Source organism: Cimex lectularius, unplaced genomic scaffold (assembly GCF_000648675.2).
Source record: "Cimex lectularius strain Harlan isolate CLEC.00 unplaced genomic scaffold, Clec_2.1 scaffold32, whole genome shotgun sequence".
NCBI classification, from domain to species: Eukaryota; Metazoa; Arthropoda; class Insecta; order Hemiptera; family Cimicidae; genus Cimex; species Cimex lectularius.
Window position 1 is genome coordinate 176,046 of NW_019392689.1, and position 15,759 is coordinate 191,804.

General features: G+C 31.8%; 3 protein-coding genes across 6 annotated transcripts in view; 2 read left to right on the forward strand and 1 right to left on the reverse strand.

The window, feature by feature from the left end:
- LOC106664980 (serine-protein kinase ATM-like) overlaps positions 1 to 137 on the reverse strand; it is a 27,849-nt gene extending 27,712 nt beyond the window's left edge. For both annotated transcript variants that reach the window (XM_024225867.1, XM_024225866.1), the window contains exon 1: positions 52 to 137. In XM_024225867.1, coding sequence (XP_024081635.1) covers positions 52 to 123 — 72 coding nt within the window. In that variant the 5' untranslated portion in view covers positions 124 to 137. The remainder of the gene's footprint in view (positions 1 to 51) is intronic.
- On the forward strand, positions 116 to 5,875 carry LOC106665082 (separin). The gene is made up of 12 exons (XM_024225868.1): positions 116 to 716; positions 2,674 to 2,806; positions 3,102 to 3,196; positions 3,254 to 3,377; positions 3,438 to 3,594; positions 3,653 to 3,792; positions 3,850 to 4,051; positions 4,111 to 4,238; positions 4,296 to 4,487; positions 4,562 to 4,729; positions 5,475 to 5,581; positions 5,638 to 5,875. The coding sequence occupies exons 1-12, from the start codon at positions 635 to 637 to the stop codon at positions 5,793 to 5,795; spliced, it is 1,686 nt and encodes a 561-aa protein (XP_024081636.1). The 5' UTR covers positions 116 to 634; the 3' UTR covers positions 5,796 to 5,875.
- A 2,501-nt stretch (positions 5,876 to 8,376) lies between these two features.
- Positions 8,377 to 14,658, forward strand: LOC106665123 (nipped-B-like protein A). 3 transcript variants are annotated; one of them, XM_014391336.1, is made up of 3 exons: positions 8,377 to 8,595; positions 10,021 to 10,147; positions 10,206 to 14,658. In XM_014391336.1, exon 3 carries the CDS (start codon positions 10,235 to 10,237, stop codon positions 14,441 to 14,443), a length of 4,209 nt encoding a protein of 1,402 aa, XP_014246822.1. In that variant the 5' UTR covers positions 8,377 to 8,595; positions 10,021 to 10,147; positions 10,206 to 10,234; the 3' UTR covers positions 14,444 to 14,658. The 3 variants fall into 3 exon arrangements, with proteins under 3 accessions (XP_014246822.1, XP_014246824.1, XP_014246821.1); XM_014391338.1 differs by having other exon boundaries at positions 10,365 to 14,658; XM_014391335.1 differs by having other exon boundaries at positions 10,021 to 14,658.
- Positions 14,659 to 15,759: the final 1,101 nt, after the last annotated feature.

Sequence of the window (15,759 nt, forward strand, 5' to 3'; positions counted from 1 at the left end):
TTTTAAACGTTTACGACTTCGAAATAAATCTAGGGCAAAGAATTGACCGACCTTTCTGTCTTTTATTTTATTCGAGTCGAGCTGATTGTACAAATCGATGAGATGCCTTTCCAAATCAGACATTATCAACTGTTTTCTGCTCTGTTTGATTTAAAGTATCAATTGTTTCAGACCCAGAACGCTATCAGAACCTGTTTGAGTCCGAACAATTAATATTCAAATTAAACTAAAAAACCGGCGTTGATGTTGACAGGTCAGAAACAAAATTGATATTCATTAAATAAAAATCATCAACACGAAAAGTTGTTGTACACAAATATTTACACCCAGCAAGTATAGCCTGATAGTTTCCTCCATTTGCCGCCTTTTTTGTGATAACGTCCAACGCAGAACTTACAAGAAAAAAATGGATATTTGTTTCTGAAGGATTTCTAAAACTATCTGCAAGCGCTTCTCTCAGTCTGTAAAAAGGAAAACCGAGCAAGTCTTAACAATTTTATTTTACCCTATTTTAAACCCTACTTCGTTAAAATTGGCGGGCAAACTTGTACAAAAAGAAGTCGGTGATAAACCTGTCCAGGGATCTTTTAGTCATTTTGATTTTTAATCCTTACTAACTTATTTTCTCGAGATCATGGACAAGGAGGAGATAATCAGGAATATACAAACGATCATTAAAGCAGAACCGGGAAAACTCAACGGGCCTTTATATTCCAGTAAGTAAAGTAACAACTGGCTTTGAACATCATCTGTACATGTATCAATCAATGGGTCAATCCATTGCTGATGATTGGCATAAATTCTTTTAACGAACACTTTAGACGATGAAAAAAGTAAATTCAGTTGTTAGGAGCCAAGCTTTCGACGTACTTTGAGGTCATTATCAAAGCAAAACAATATTAAATATGTGCAAAGACTGACATATTTAAGTTTTTTTTGCTGGCAATCTCAAACTCCTTGAAGACCGACTCATCCTTAACATTGCTAAGGACTGTAACTTGTCACAGTTGTTACAGTCCTTGGCAGTGTTAGGATTGAATCAGTCTTTAAGGAAATTTGAGATTACCTGCAAAAACACTTAGATATGTAAACAAATTTAAGATTGTTTTGCCTTGATGATGACTTTAAAATAAATCGAAAGCTTGTAGTAACCTTTTTCTTCAAACTATACATTGATCTAGTGTTCATGGGTGAAAAAGTGGTTGATACTTCTAACATTGTAAATTCGTATGTGCAAGTCGTTAAAGGATCAGTTTTTATTTTTTTAATTTTTTTTTATTGTGTATAAATTTAATAATTTACATTTCTGTAGATTGCCTGTACTCCACAGAAATTCTTTTTCATTATGTTGTGGTTATATTGTATTTTGTGCTTTAATGCATAAAACTAAACTGTTTCAGTAAATACATATAAATAAACAATATTTTTCCACTTTCAGAAAGGTTTAACCAACCAAATGGGTCAAATTATATAATTTTGTCTGAGATACAAAGCATTGATTGTTAAAGTTTAATGGATCATTTTAGCAGTAACAATTGTTATTTTAGAAACATCAGCTGTAAATGGAACAATCAATTGGTCAATCCATTAATGATGATTGACATAAATTCTTATGTGCAGGATGTTGTTAAAGGATCCTCTATCAGTTGTTTAAGTTAATTTCCTTTATACTTAGGTAAAATAACAACCTGCTTAGAACATCAGCTTTAAATGGATCAATCAATTGTTACAATCCATTACTGATGATTGACATAAATTTTTATGTTGTTAAAGGATCATCTAGTTCCTCCTTTATACTTTGGTAAAGTAACACCCTGCTTAGAACATCAATTGTAAATGGATCATTCAATGGGTCAATCTTACTTCGTTACTGATGATTGACATAAATTAGCAATTTTTTGTTTTTTTTAGCAACATACAACAAACATACTTTTATACTTAAGTAAAGTAACAGCCTGTTTAGAACTTCAGCTGTAAATTGATCAACCAATTGTTACAATCCATTAATGATGATTGGCATAAATTTTTATGACCTGGATGTTGTTAAAGGATGACCTATCAATTGTTAAATTAATTTCCTCTATATTTAGGTAAAGTAACAACCTGCTTAGAACAGCAGCTGTAAATGGATCGATCAATTGTTACAATCCACTACTGATGATTGACATAAATTCTTATGTGCAGGATGTGGTTAAAGGATGATCTATCAATTGTTAAATTAATTTCCTTTATACTTAGGTAAAATAACAACCTGCTTAGAACATCAGCTTTAAATGGATCAATCAATTGTTACAATCCATTACTGATGATTGACATAAATTTTTATGTTGTTAAAGGATCATCTAGTTCCTGCCAAGTAGTACAACAAAATCCATTTGAAATAACTAAAATAAAATACATTTAAAAATACTTACAGAGGCTTAAAACTAATACTAGAAAATGTGTTTCAATGCATAAAATTAAATTTATTCAGTAAGTAAATAGAAATAAACTATATTATTTTCTCCTCTGTCTGAAAATTTTAACTGTCAAATTCATACGCAACCCTAACATATAGAAAATTGTCATTTTGTCTCAGAATTATTAGTGTTTCTATTGTGCAAGTTGTTAATGGATCATTTTAACAGTAGCAATTGTAGTAGTTCTTAGTTTTCTTTTAATTTAATTCCACAGTATCAAGAAGACAGATGGCAAGGTTGTGTTTGGATGCTGGTGAGGAGCTCAATGCCATATATCACTTGACTGAATCGCACGGAGTAGGCTTACGTCAGGCAACCCTTTTTGAGATCGCCAGGGAAGAAGGGAAGTGAGTTGAGTTATTATATATTTAAATATTATAATCAAAATCAATTATTACACACAATATAATGAATAAAGGGACCGTGGTGGCCGAGTGGTCAGGATGTCTGGCTCGCTATTGGTCCTTGATTTGAATCCTGGCCCACCCTTTGGCTTTTTAATTGAAAATTGTTCTAAAGAAGTATTGTAAAGTGGTTCGATCCCTCGTCCATGATTCTCAATGTGTAGTTGTATGTTAAGCCCTCCTGTATATAGGAATTACTTTACAATACTTTGCAATAAATAAATTTATTTTTTGATAGCTTTAGGCTGGATGCAGACATAGTATCGTTCACGAAAGGGTATGCTAAACGTGAGGCAGAAGGAATGCTTGAAAGGCTCAAAGAAATGCCTTCAGGTAATGCAAAAAGAAATACATAAATAGAATTTATATTGATTTTGTGTTTTTGTGTAGAATGGACAATAGTACAGGTGACAAGAGAGTATGACCCTTTTGAACTTTTTAATCCTAGATGTCCAGAGACGAGCCCAAAACTCAAAGGTTTCCACATAACGAGACTGCCATGTGGGAATGCGCCGTAATAGAAATTTAAATTATTAATATTTTGTAATTAATATTGTAACAAAATTCATTTTAGATCACAACTGCCATTAACAGTAGAAAGCTGTTGGCCAGCTGATGCACTAAAGGACCCTGTAGAAGGGTTTTGGAATGTGAAAAAAAAATTGAAAATGCGCCAAGGTGTCTCATCGTGTATTAGAAAATTAAGAAAGGAAGCTGCAGATGAAGCAGAGGTTGTAGTGTTTGAATAAGCAAAATAACAAAAATGAACTATCAATATTTTTTTTACAGAGTTATTGTAGAGATTTTGGTCGAATGGCTTTAAAACAGTGGGTGGTGTTGTTTCTTGGAAAGCTTTGTGATAAGAACTTAGAAAACGAAATAAGAAAGAAAATTGATGAGGTCCTTAAAAAATATCCTGAAGTTACTAAGTAATGCAATGAAGCTATCTAATTAAAACTTTAGCTACTTAAATCCAACGATTTTAGGAGGCAAAGATATGTCATTTATCTCCTTGCTGAAGGCTCAGTGCATTTAAGAGATGAAGAGTTGGATGATGGGATTTTCAGCATAACCATTAAAAATGAAACACTGCAAGATGAACTATATGAAACAATTACCAATATTAGAGAAGATTACAGTTCGCTTCCAGTTCAGAGGCGATATCCTGTCATTTTAATATTGGATGAGGTTTCCCTTGATTAAAAAGTGTGTTTGTTTAGAAGTAAATTTTATTTTATTATTTTTAGCATTTAGACTTGCTACCCTGGGAAAATTTGTTGATATTCAGACGACATCCATTTTCTAGGGTGCCTTCATTGCATTTTGCCCACAGCCTTTACATGCTGCATAAAAATGAAATAAAAAATGGATTGAGGTAAGCTTAATATTAATTAAAATTTTACTGATCAGATTGAAATAGATGTATATTCAGAATGTTTTTAAGAGAGCTGCCTGAAAATGAAATATGTTACTACATAGTTAATCCTGAAGGTGATTTACCAACTGTGGAGGAAAATCTTGCTAAATTTCTTAAGAAAAGGTTTCCAAACTGGGTCGGAATCATAGGTAAAAAACCATCGCAGGAAGAACTAATTTCAGCTCTGACGAAGAGTAATACTTTTGTGTATGTTGGCAATAAACTTATATCTTCTAATATTTCTGTTGTTTGATAATTAAAATGGTACCTTTTATAAACAGATACTGCGGTCATGGTAGTGGCAGTCAGTACATGGCGAGCGAAACCGTATCAAAGCTGAAGGTCAAACCTGTACAGCTTCTTTTCGGTTGCTCAAGCGTTGCTTTGAAAGACCATGGGGGAATTGTTGAAATGACTGGAGATGTACTTCAGTATGCTGTAGCAGGAAGGTAATTAATGCCATTTGTTTGATGTGCTTAATTTAAATTTATATTGTAAAAGTGTTAAAAGTAAGTGTTATAATCAAAATACTACTTTAATTTAATAAATAGCATAACTTCTCGCTTTGAGCCCACGAACATTGGCTCATTACGCCGCTGGTCTAACCACTTGAGCTATCGTGACTTCGATCCCATCTGACACTAACTCCTCTTCTCAACCTAAAACCTTTCAAATTTTCCTTCTTTTTGCCATTTTTCGAATGTCATGTAATCAGGATTTGATTTTCAGCGACTTATGCAGTGGCTATGGGAAGCTGTTAGTGAAGTGATTACTTCTTTAATTATTATATCAATCCATATATGTTTAGCATATTAATTATTTTAATTATTTATTCTTTTTATCCAAGATGGAAAAATTAGTGTCAAGAGCAGGAATCGAAATTAGCTCGTTGAAGCTGAAGATTGTGGGTTCGAATCCCACTCATGGCACTAACTTTTTCATTTCAACCAAAACCTTGGATAAAAATCAATCATAAATCAATAAATCAATATGGTTAATTATAACTGTTAAACATTTATGGATTATTGTAAGTATTTTAGTTTCATTGAATTGTTATTTATGAGTTAAAATTAACTATTAAACATTTAAGATCAAGTATTGCTGGAAGGAATTATTATTTAAAGATTTAACATTAGCATGTTTACTAATTTTAATAAAATAAAATTTTAAAAAAATCTTTTTGTTTATTTTAAGTGGTTGTACTGTTGGAATGCTGTGGGCAGTCACATCCCATGATACTGACTTAATGACGATGAACATCGCAAACCTTTGGCTGCCTGGAACTGCAATCGATGTTAAAAGTAAGTTTCAAATAAAAGGTGTTTTTTTTACTAACTCATACCAAATGTGTTTTCAGCATTTGAACCGTTGCCAGAAGGAAAGGTAAAAAAAGAGCCAGAACTCTTAAGAGCAATAAAAGAGTCAAGAGAAGTAGCATCACTTTTTACCAACAAAGCCGCCTTTATAGCTAGGGGAATTCCGATAAAGATTGTCACGGGAGATAAAAATCTATGACAAACTTTTGTTTGTACTATATAGTATTATATCTAAAAAATTAATGTGAACAATGTATTTATATTATATATTAAAGTGAATATTTTTGTCTATAAATATAGTTGTTGTTTTTTTATTACCACCATGCAATTTAAAAGTACATACATTATATTATAAGAGTCTTGTCTCATCGATAAAAACCCCTTTGAAACGTAAGATATGTAAAAAAATATGTACACATTTCCAATTCTGGGGCATACTTCAACTTTTGTAAATTTTAATCTTACTGACAAAAGCTTGGTACAATGGCCATTTACCTGATCCTCAATTTTAAAAAAATGGTGGGATGCTGAAATGTAGCATTGTGTAGAGGGCAAGAATTTGTGGGTTGACAAAAATCCAATTTTATTTAGAAATTATTTTTTTTATACAGAAGATCTTGTTGAGTCCTCCCCACTTCATCATAATTTTCATATCATCTTCAAACCGCCTTTCTTGCTCAGTTTCCATTTTAAGTTGCTAACCAAACTCAATTTGACTTTTTAATTTCAATGACGAATAGGCAATACCTACCTACAATCAACAACAAAAAATAATCACCAAATATTTTCGACTCTACTTAAAAAGTGTTCTAACTAATACCCCTATTATGTATTTAGGGTACCCACACCTAATTCCAACCCCAACCCTAACTGAATGCAACCCCATCCCATCCACTACAGGAGAGACCAAGTTTTTATTTCCATAGTCCATAAGGATGCTAACAATGTAAGTGTATTTTTATTTTTTTTCAAACAATAGTACTCGTTTTTTAAATTTTTTTGTTGAATCTCATAGGGGTGAAACAAGAACATGGAATAAAGAAAAAATTTTTTGGATAAACTGGGGTTTTCTCAAAATGGAAGAGCTCACCAGAAAGCTGGTGGTGAGGGGGTCAAAAACGCCCAGGTTGTGCAAGAAGGAAAGGAGAGAACAGCGATGTAAGCAGCTCGGGCCCCTCTGGAGCGAACGAGAGAGTGATGCCGGGTGGGGAGGACAGGCAGGCTACAGTCAAGAAAGGATGCTGCAGATGAGCGGAAAAAACAAAATAGTTGATTGCCTGAAGTGTGATTTTCTTCTGGTTGTATAGAACTGCAGAGGACCTTGAGGAAGCAAGCACCGAAGAAGCAAAAAATAGGCTGATGCTGAGGGATTCTAGGACCCAGAGAGGGATGTGTTAGAAGAGACCAAGCTTGATTTTTTTTCTTTAAGAATATGTATGAGTATTTTGTTTAGGGGGGCTTGATATTTATTTAATATGCCCTAACTCTTGGTTTTGTGTAAGTTGTATCCTGTTTATATATGTTATGGCTGCAGAACCCCAGAGGTAACAGGAGTATGCCCTTAGAGGTCTTGTGAGTCACTTTGAGTCAATGAACAATGAAGATCTTCCACCTAAAAGGAATTTTGATTGCTCAAAGTGTTCAAATCCTCTAATTTTTGTATCTAGGTATTGAATGTTGTCTCATCAATTTGGAGTCGAGATGTAGTCCAAGATATTTGACTATAGTTGAGATATGGATGACATCATTTAGTTGCATTTGTCTAGTGAATGTGCTATGCAAGATAAATGGGACACAATGATCTGAAGGGTACATTTTTATTCGCTACCTCTTTGACTATTGGCCGACACGAATCTGAGTTTGGAGCATTTCCTGGCTTTTTAATATGACTTTTTCACTTTCTAGCTTATGACAATTCCTGAGAAAGGAGATGAACGATGAAGAATCAGGTTGCAGGGATGGGATCAGTTGGACTTGAGCAAGGCTATAGGGGTGATGGAGTTTTCCATGGATCTTGGTAAATTTTTGAGTAATGAGTTTTTGTGTAAATAGGATTTTAAATTCGTAGAGGTTAGTGTTGGAGGAGGCATACTATGGAGCATTTGACTGACCTAAGGATTATATGGTTGAGGGTTAAGCGGTGGTACCCAAGGTAATAAATGCAGTCAGATTTTGGGTAGGTACATGGCTGATGTAGATGGTGAGGATTTGTTTCAGAATGTAAATATGGTAATGCATTCATTGGTCTTCATTTTCTATTGCCTGCAGTACTACATCAATCAAGGTCTTTGCATATCTTCCAAAGAAACTGAAGGATCGGGGTCAGAGGTTAATCAGCAAAATGTAAAGGAATTGGCTGGTGTAGTTGAGGCATTGCCGTAAAGAATTGGTCCAAGCACTCTGTCCTGCGGTATTCCCACAGCTAGAGAGCCAGAGAAAGTAACTGCGGTAATTTTTAAATTTATAGATAGTGAACATTTTTAAAGAGATTTTTGTACCAATGCAAAAATAAAATGTGAAAAAATCTAAAATTAAATTTGGTTAGTTAGATTAGTTTTTACAATAATTGAAGCATTTTAATATGAATTACATTTGTTTTCCAATTAAAAACACTTCACAGAAAACAAATCAGTGCTTTACTCCAGTTACCCTCACTATTTAAATTTTGGAGCTCAAATTTAAAAATCACTGCTTGCAAAATATTGTTTTACAAATACAGTTTTAATTGTAAATTTCTATTTTTAATTTTTAATCTGTGGTATTCACTTGGAGTGCATTAATGCATTTCACAACAGTATTAAAAAAATCGATAATACAAATTACAAAAAAAGCTTATAGACTTATAATAGTTTTAAAAGGCTTAAATTGTCTATTCTTTTGTTGGATGATTTCTTTTTGTTGTAATGATATTGTTTTTAGGTTTATTCCAGTATTGCTGTGTTGTCAAAATTGACCACATTCACTTTGAATTTGCTGAGCACTGAAGTTATAAGGAAAAAGTAAGTATCATATACTTCAATTACATTTTTCTATTCTTGTTTAAACATTAAAACAAATTATTATTTCTAGTTAATGTTATACATATATTTATTTATTTATTTTAAGTCTTTTTAAAAAAGTTTTAAAAATTTTTTCTTGCAACATAATTGACCAATAAAAAAATTGACACGACTGAAAAATGTGCAAACATTTTTTTACCTTCTTTTAATTATTGAAATAAGGTATAAAACAAAATCAAAATGAAAAAAAAATGTTTTGTGAAAAAGGAATAGATGTAAATAAAAATTTAAAACATTCACAGATCAATCTTGATCATGGAATAGAACTGAACGTATCAGCTTTTATTGTTCAAAATTGTCATGAATTCATCCGTTGTTATTCCTCTAATATTTTAACCAACTTAATTAATCAATTTTAATTGTTACAAGATTTTTTAAATAATAATTTAAGTTTCATTGAAGAAATAGAAATAATAATTGAAAAATTGAGTTTTTTTTTATCAAAGTTAGATCATGAAAGATAATTAAAAGTCATGTTCCGTTATTGTTAGCTATTACATATTTAAAAAGGCAAACAATGATACTGGAAAATTAATTTTTCATTTAATTATTTATTTTTATTTAATCTTTTTTTTTCAAAAATTTCCAAATGTACTCTCACCCAGTCTATTGCTACCATTCATCACCATTTACTCGACCATTTTTCTGTACTAATGAGTTCCTTTCTGATAGCCTTTTGATTACACTATCACATCACAACTACAAACTGTCGTAAAATCAATAAGCATGGAGAAAAATAATAAAAATTGCAAGTTGAAAAAAGTATACAATCTGAAACTGTTGAATAATGAAAATTTTTAGCAACCTATTTAATACCTGACTGTCATTTTAACAATTGCAGTAAATTAGTACATTAAAAGCATAACTATAAAGAAAAGTTGTTTTAAAAAAGGATCCACACATTCATGAAAAAAATAACACAAATTTTTGGCATGCCATCGCTACTTACAATTTGTTGAAGTAGAGGAGTGGTTAGGATTAAAGTATTTCAGAAAAAAAACCTTTTTCATTTGTTTGCAGATGTTTCAACTTTTATTCGGATCATCTTCAGAGCCTGGGTGAATTATAAAACATATGTTCATTGGAAAAAAAATATTAACTTCACATAAGCCCTGAAGATTCAGCAAAACGAAAAACAAAAAGTGTTTTTCTAAAATACTTTAATCCTGACCGCTCCTCACTAGTTCAAAATTGAACATGAGGTCGTTAAATTACACACATTGCTACTTATAATGTAATAATTTCTAAAAATGTTATTACTAAAAAAACTAAATTAAAAAATGTGTCAGAAAGGAAATTTTTATTTATACACTGATTTATTGTTTGTTTTGTTTACTATAAATAATTAATTCATGATATTTTTAGATTATAAAATCCTAAAATCAAGAAGGAATATTTTCCAAGCTGGTCAAGCAGTTAAAAAGAAAAAATATATATATGCAGTTCAAACAAGACATGTTTTTGGAGTTGCTTGTATGGAAGTAAAACATAGGTATATAAACTATATTCACTTTCATTATTCGACTTATTAAAAATATTTTTTAATTCAGAAGAAAAACAAAAAGATTACTTATTCATTATGGATTGTAAAACTAATCAAAAATGTGAGCAAAAGAGAACTTCCATTGGAAAGTTAGTTCCGAAGAAGAAAATGTCGGAAAAATTTCTTATGGAACAAATAAAAAAATATACCCCGGTTGTTGTTTTAGAAAGAATGTCTCAAGAGGAAATTTGTTCAATTACCAATTTCAAAACAGACACAAATAGTTTAAAGAAGAAACCAAAAGCCATTCAAAACACACCGACAAAGACAGGTCACCTGAAAAAGAAACGATCTCATTCCAAGGGAGATTGTTCTAATGCTAAACAAGATGAATTATCTCCATGTTCAAAGAAACAAAAACAGCTTGAATGCTCAGAGACATATGAAGAATTTATGATGTTGGTAGATCGGATATTTGAAGATGTTGATTTTGTCGATGACTTTAGCCCAAGTACTTCAGCAATTTCCAATGCTCATATCAAAGAACTCTGTAAATTGACAGAAAATCTGAAAAAATTAGACATCACTGATTCCATTCCTTTAGAAAAGCTTACAAAGCTGTTGATGGTATTAGATTGCAACCTAAAAAGTAGTAATGACATCGTGCTGATATCCAGTTCTAGCGATACAGTCAGAGAAAAAGATTTAATCAATAAAATAATGTACGAATCTTACTTAACGGGGCTAGATTGTTCTTGGTGCATCCTGCACATTCTTACATCGCCACGAATCGACCAACGGCTATTTGTTGAAGAAATTATTGACCGCCTAATTACATTTGGTAAATGCCAATTGAAATATTTAGTAGTGCTTGCTGCAAACAAAAAACTGAAACTGCAACATCAGAAAGGCCTACAGAATTGCAATCTATTGTGTGAATTAATTGACAATAAAATAATGACTGACACAATAATTTTAAAAGCGTCATCATTAGGAGTATCTATTTTTTTCAGCGAACAGGAAACGAATCATTTACTTGTAAGTTCAATGAATTTGTTGGTATTGATATTTTCAAAGTATGAAAAACATAGAAAGCTAATTTTTGAAGAAGTTTTATCATCAGTGACTAAATTAGCCGATAAAAAAACTCCAGCTGAAAATAAAGAAAAATTTACTGAATTAATCCTTCATCTATGTCAGAGTGTTGCGAATTCAGATATCCGTTTGGATTACACAACCGCTAAAGTTAAAAACATTTTTGATACGGATAAAAATTTAACAACATACTTTTTAACTACTTTTTTAGAAAAGTGTAAAACTCAACCAGAAAATAATTACATACCAATTTTTAACTGTTTTGTACAACAACTAGTTTTAAACATAAATAAACTAGAATGGCCTGCTGCAGAATTCGTGTTAAGTATTTTAGGATTAATATTGGTCAATTTTGCTTCCAAACATAGTGAAGTTCATTTTAAAGTGATGTGCTTGGACTACTTAGGATCCATAGCGGTCATGTTGCAAAAGGAAGCGATAAAATATGAATCGCTCAAGACTCGTATTTCAAAAATAATTTTATTGATACAGGGCAAACCAGAAACCAGTGGAATCGTGAAAACTGATCTACTCGAAGAGGCAATATTGAGATATTATAAATCAGCCAAAAGCACTGGCTCTTTCTTAAAGTTTGCTCAATTTTTCACTATTGTACAGTGGTATAATGAAGTATATCAAGAAAATTTTGCACCTCGGATAGTTCATGAAAAAGTTCATATTCCCGATTTGGATTACAATTCTGCTTCTACTCTCTTATATCATTTTAACTTTAAAAGACAATTTTTTCACAGTTTTGACCTGTACTTGAAACGAATTGTAACTGTACTCAAGGATCATTCTGTTTTGATTCGCACAAAAGTTATTAAAGTACTTTCATTAATTATAGATGAAAACCCTAATATTCTAGATGTCCAACACGTCCAACTGGCTGTAAAATATTCTTTATATGACTCGTCCATCTCAGTGAGGGAAGCTATTTTGGATCTCCTTGGAAAGTTCATTTTGAAAAACAACAAATTCATAGATATATATGTGGATATGATTATGTCAAGAATTCTTGATGTCGGTTTAAGCGTGAGAAAGAAAGTCATTACAACATTGAACGAAATCGTTTTGCATAACCTCGATCTACCAATCATACCTGAAATTTGCAATAAAATAATAAAGCGGATAAACGATGAAGAAACAATTAAAAAATCTGTGTTAGATTTGTTCCAACAGATCTGGTTTTCACCAGTTAATTTAGAATCGAACACTGTTCAAAAAAGAGTCGACCATATGGTAAAAACAGTCATGGAAGCAGACATGTTTGAACTTGAACCCTTTGAAAATTTATTAGAAAATTTATTTTCATCGAGTGAACAAACTACAAAAACGATGATTAATGTAGCAAAGCAGATGATCGGTAAGCTGTTCGAGAAAAGTGAAACTAACGATTTAACAGCAAAGACGACATGTTTTATTATTTTGCTAAAGTTTGCAAAAGTGTGCCCAAAGCTGTTTATACCTTACATTGAAACTCTCCATGCTAACTTACTATTCAGTTGCCAAACATTAGAAGGGCAGACGATTGTTAAATGTGTAGCAAAGATCCTAGAGTTAGTCATACCTTTAATCAAAAACCCTGATTTGTCATTAATATCCTCTTTAGAAAAAGACTCAACAAAATTGATTCTCAATCAGGAACCGAAAATCATATACAGCTGCATGTCATTTCTCTCAACAATTATCAATAAAGTTTCTCACAACTATGCTTTAGTAGTAGAGAACTTTGATTCGTTGTTCAAATACATTAAAAATTATAAAAAACTTTTGGATTTTGAATTGAAGAAATCTTCCATGGATCAATGCATAGACAGGTGGAAACTGAAATTTAGTCGTACAGTATTGTCAATAGGGCTGTTTCTACAGTTTTTTGATTTTGATAATGTAGATTTACTAAAGGATAAATTCCCTCATGACTTGATAGATATAGTATACAGTTCATTTATATTTTTTATAAGAAATGATAGTGATTCAATTTTATTCACATTAAAAGCATTCGGAGCCATTTGTATCCGTTATACTAAGTTACTGCTAAAAGAAGATTTGAAGTCAATATATCACAAAACTCTAATTGACGGTGAGACACCGCTTAATTTAAAAATACAGGTATTACGAAACATTGGATCATTTATTACTGAAGTAGACAATAAAATGGCTGACAAAGAAAAAAATTGGTTAAAACAATCAAAAAAGGAGAATCTAAAAGAGATGAATGACTTAGAATCGGGAATCAGCAGTACTGTGCTTCAATTATATTTAGAAGACATTTTCGTCTCCCTCAAACATGCACATTCAGGTGTTAGATATTGGGCTTTTAAAATTGTCAAAGTGGCAGTGAACCAAGGGCTAGTTCATCCCTTGCCATTGGTCCCGTATATTATCTCTATGACTGTAGAAGAAGGGGTTGAAATTCGATCGAATGCTGAACAATTATTAGCAGAAATAGAGTCAAAATATCCAGGATATGTTCACATGAAAGTTCAAAGCGGAATGAAATTATCTTACAAACTGCAAACTTTCTTACAAACTCAAGTAGTTCGAGGCTACAAAACTGTCAACAACGAGCCTGTCGCTATGAACAATTATCTGTACATGCTTTTAGAAATGTACAAACATAGAAGGTCACTACTTCTGACTATAATCCGAGAATTTGAACCGGATAGAAAAAACAGCTTGTCAAAATTGATTTATTTCGCTGATAATTTGGGCCATTTTACTTATAAAACGCAAGACGATGTTTTATATGTTTTGCATCAAATCAATGTTTTTATGTCCGTACACGGTTTAAATTTGATGCATGCCTATAGCGATTCCTTCACACTGCATAATGCAAATATTGACGACGAAGATACTGACGATGAAGAAACGATCATCCAATTGATACCAAACGATCTGACAAAACTTCGAAACGTCTCAGCCAGTTCAAATGGATGTCATTTATTGCTAAGCATTAAAGAACATTTGAAATTCGTTTACGGCTTCAGTGATAAAAAAATTGCAAATTACTCGCTGACCAAAACCAGCAGAACTAATAATATACCTGCTGTGAAAAAGCATTTGCGTTTATTTCAGCCGAACCCCATTTTGCAAAAATTATTCATCGAAGACAGCACTAACTGTATGGAAGATGAAGAAAAGTTATATTTGGCAAAACAATACTTGGATTTTAAATTTCTATTAATGAAATATGATTTGAAAGAATAAGGAATAACTTTTATCACATGAAATGTTTCAAAAAAATCAAGTTTTATCGCGACCGATTTCATCTCAAGGAAGAAAAACTGAAGGCATTTATTTTGTTTCAAGAACTTTAATATTTTACAAGCTCTATTTTATCTCGCACAAATACATGAAATAATGTAACATAGTTGACAGTTGTTAAATGAATTTGGCCAATTTAATATATTTGTTTTATCCTTTCTTGCTTCTTATTTTACTTTATTAGGAAAATATTGATAAGCAATACATTTTATATTATTATTCAACTATTAATATTCAAATATTGGCACAAAGTGCAATCTGGACATCCACTTGAAAATTGGTACGTGTCTTGCCTGATGATGGTGAGCTGAAAGCACTGGCCTGGCAAATTGGCGTCCAAATATGGACGCTGTTTTGCCCTGGACGCCGGTTTAAATGTAAAATTTCTTCGAGGGGACGCCGAGTTGATAGGATATATATATATACTTTCTCTTCAAGGTATGTTGGAAATAACGGCATTTTGTTTGTTAAAAACTAGCAAATGTTGACTTAGAATTAATAATACTTTTTTCAACATTTCAAACAATACAAAAGTATCAAAACGTGGAATATATATATGTAAAAAATATATATATGTGTGTGTATATATTTTTTTTTTCTAAATCAGGCATAGTTAGTTTGACAATTACATTTTTTTATGATAGAACTCAACACTCTCCCACATCTTTATTTGTACACTCAAAAACAAATGTCATCATTATGCTGTAGAGTTCATAAATCATGAATGCAAATTTTGTACTAAAAATACCAGAATTGACTTGTAATCCCAGGTAAATGGGCAAACTTCTTAATTTTGAATAGTGAATCTGGCAATTTCCAATTCGTTGACAATTTCCAATTTTAAATTCCCTTGTCATTACATATTAGCCAGAGCAGTGTATGTAGTATTATCATATTTATTATTTACAAGGGAAGAATTTAAAAAAACAAATAAAAACCAGGGTCTATAAAATAGCACACTAATAAGTTTGTTAGCTGAAAAATATAAGGTGTGATCATAAACTCAAAAACTGAAAAAGTATAAGTTGAGATTATAAACTTATATATGATAATGAACCTAAAAGCTGCCAAGTATAAGTAGCTACCATAAACTTGAAAGCTGAAAAGTATAAGTTACCATCATAAATATAAGTTACTATCATAATTTAAAAGCTACGCTCTAATGGGTTGGTAGGAACTGAACCGAAGACAGCAGGATCTACGACAGTAACCCACTTACCACATGCCAACTGTGATCCCCTTCTATGACAATTGAACAA

Excerpts from the sequence above, each read along its gene's own strand:
- LOC106665082 (XM_024225868.1), top strand. The coding sequence starts at position 635 with ATGGACAAGGAGGAGATAATCAGGAATATACAAACGATCATTAAAGCA. Across the intron at positions 2,807-3,101 it reads ATCGCCAGGGAAGAAGGGAA|CTTTAGGCTGGATGCAGACA; the intron begins GTGAGTTGAGTT and ends ATTTTTTGATAG. Across the intron at positions 4,239-4,295 it reads GAAATAAAAAATGGATTGAG|AATGTTTTTAAGAGAGCTGC; the intron begins GTAAGCTTAATA and ends ATGTATATTCAG.
- LOC106665123 (XM_014391335.1), top strand. The coding sequence starts at position 10,235 with ATGGATTGTAAAACTAATCAAAAATGTGAGCAAAAGAGAACTTCCATT.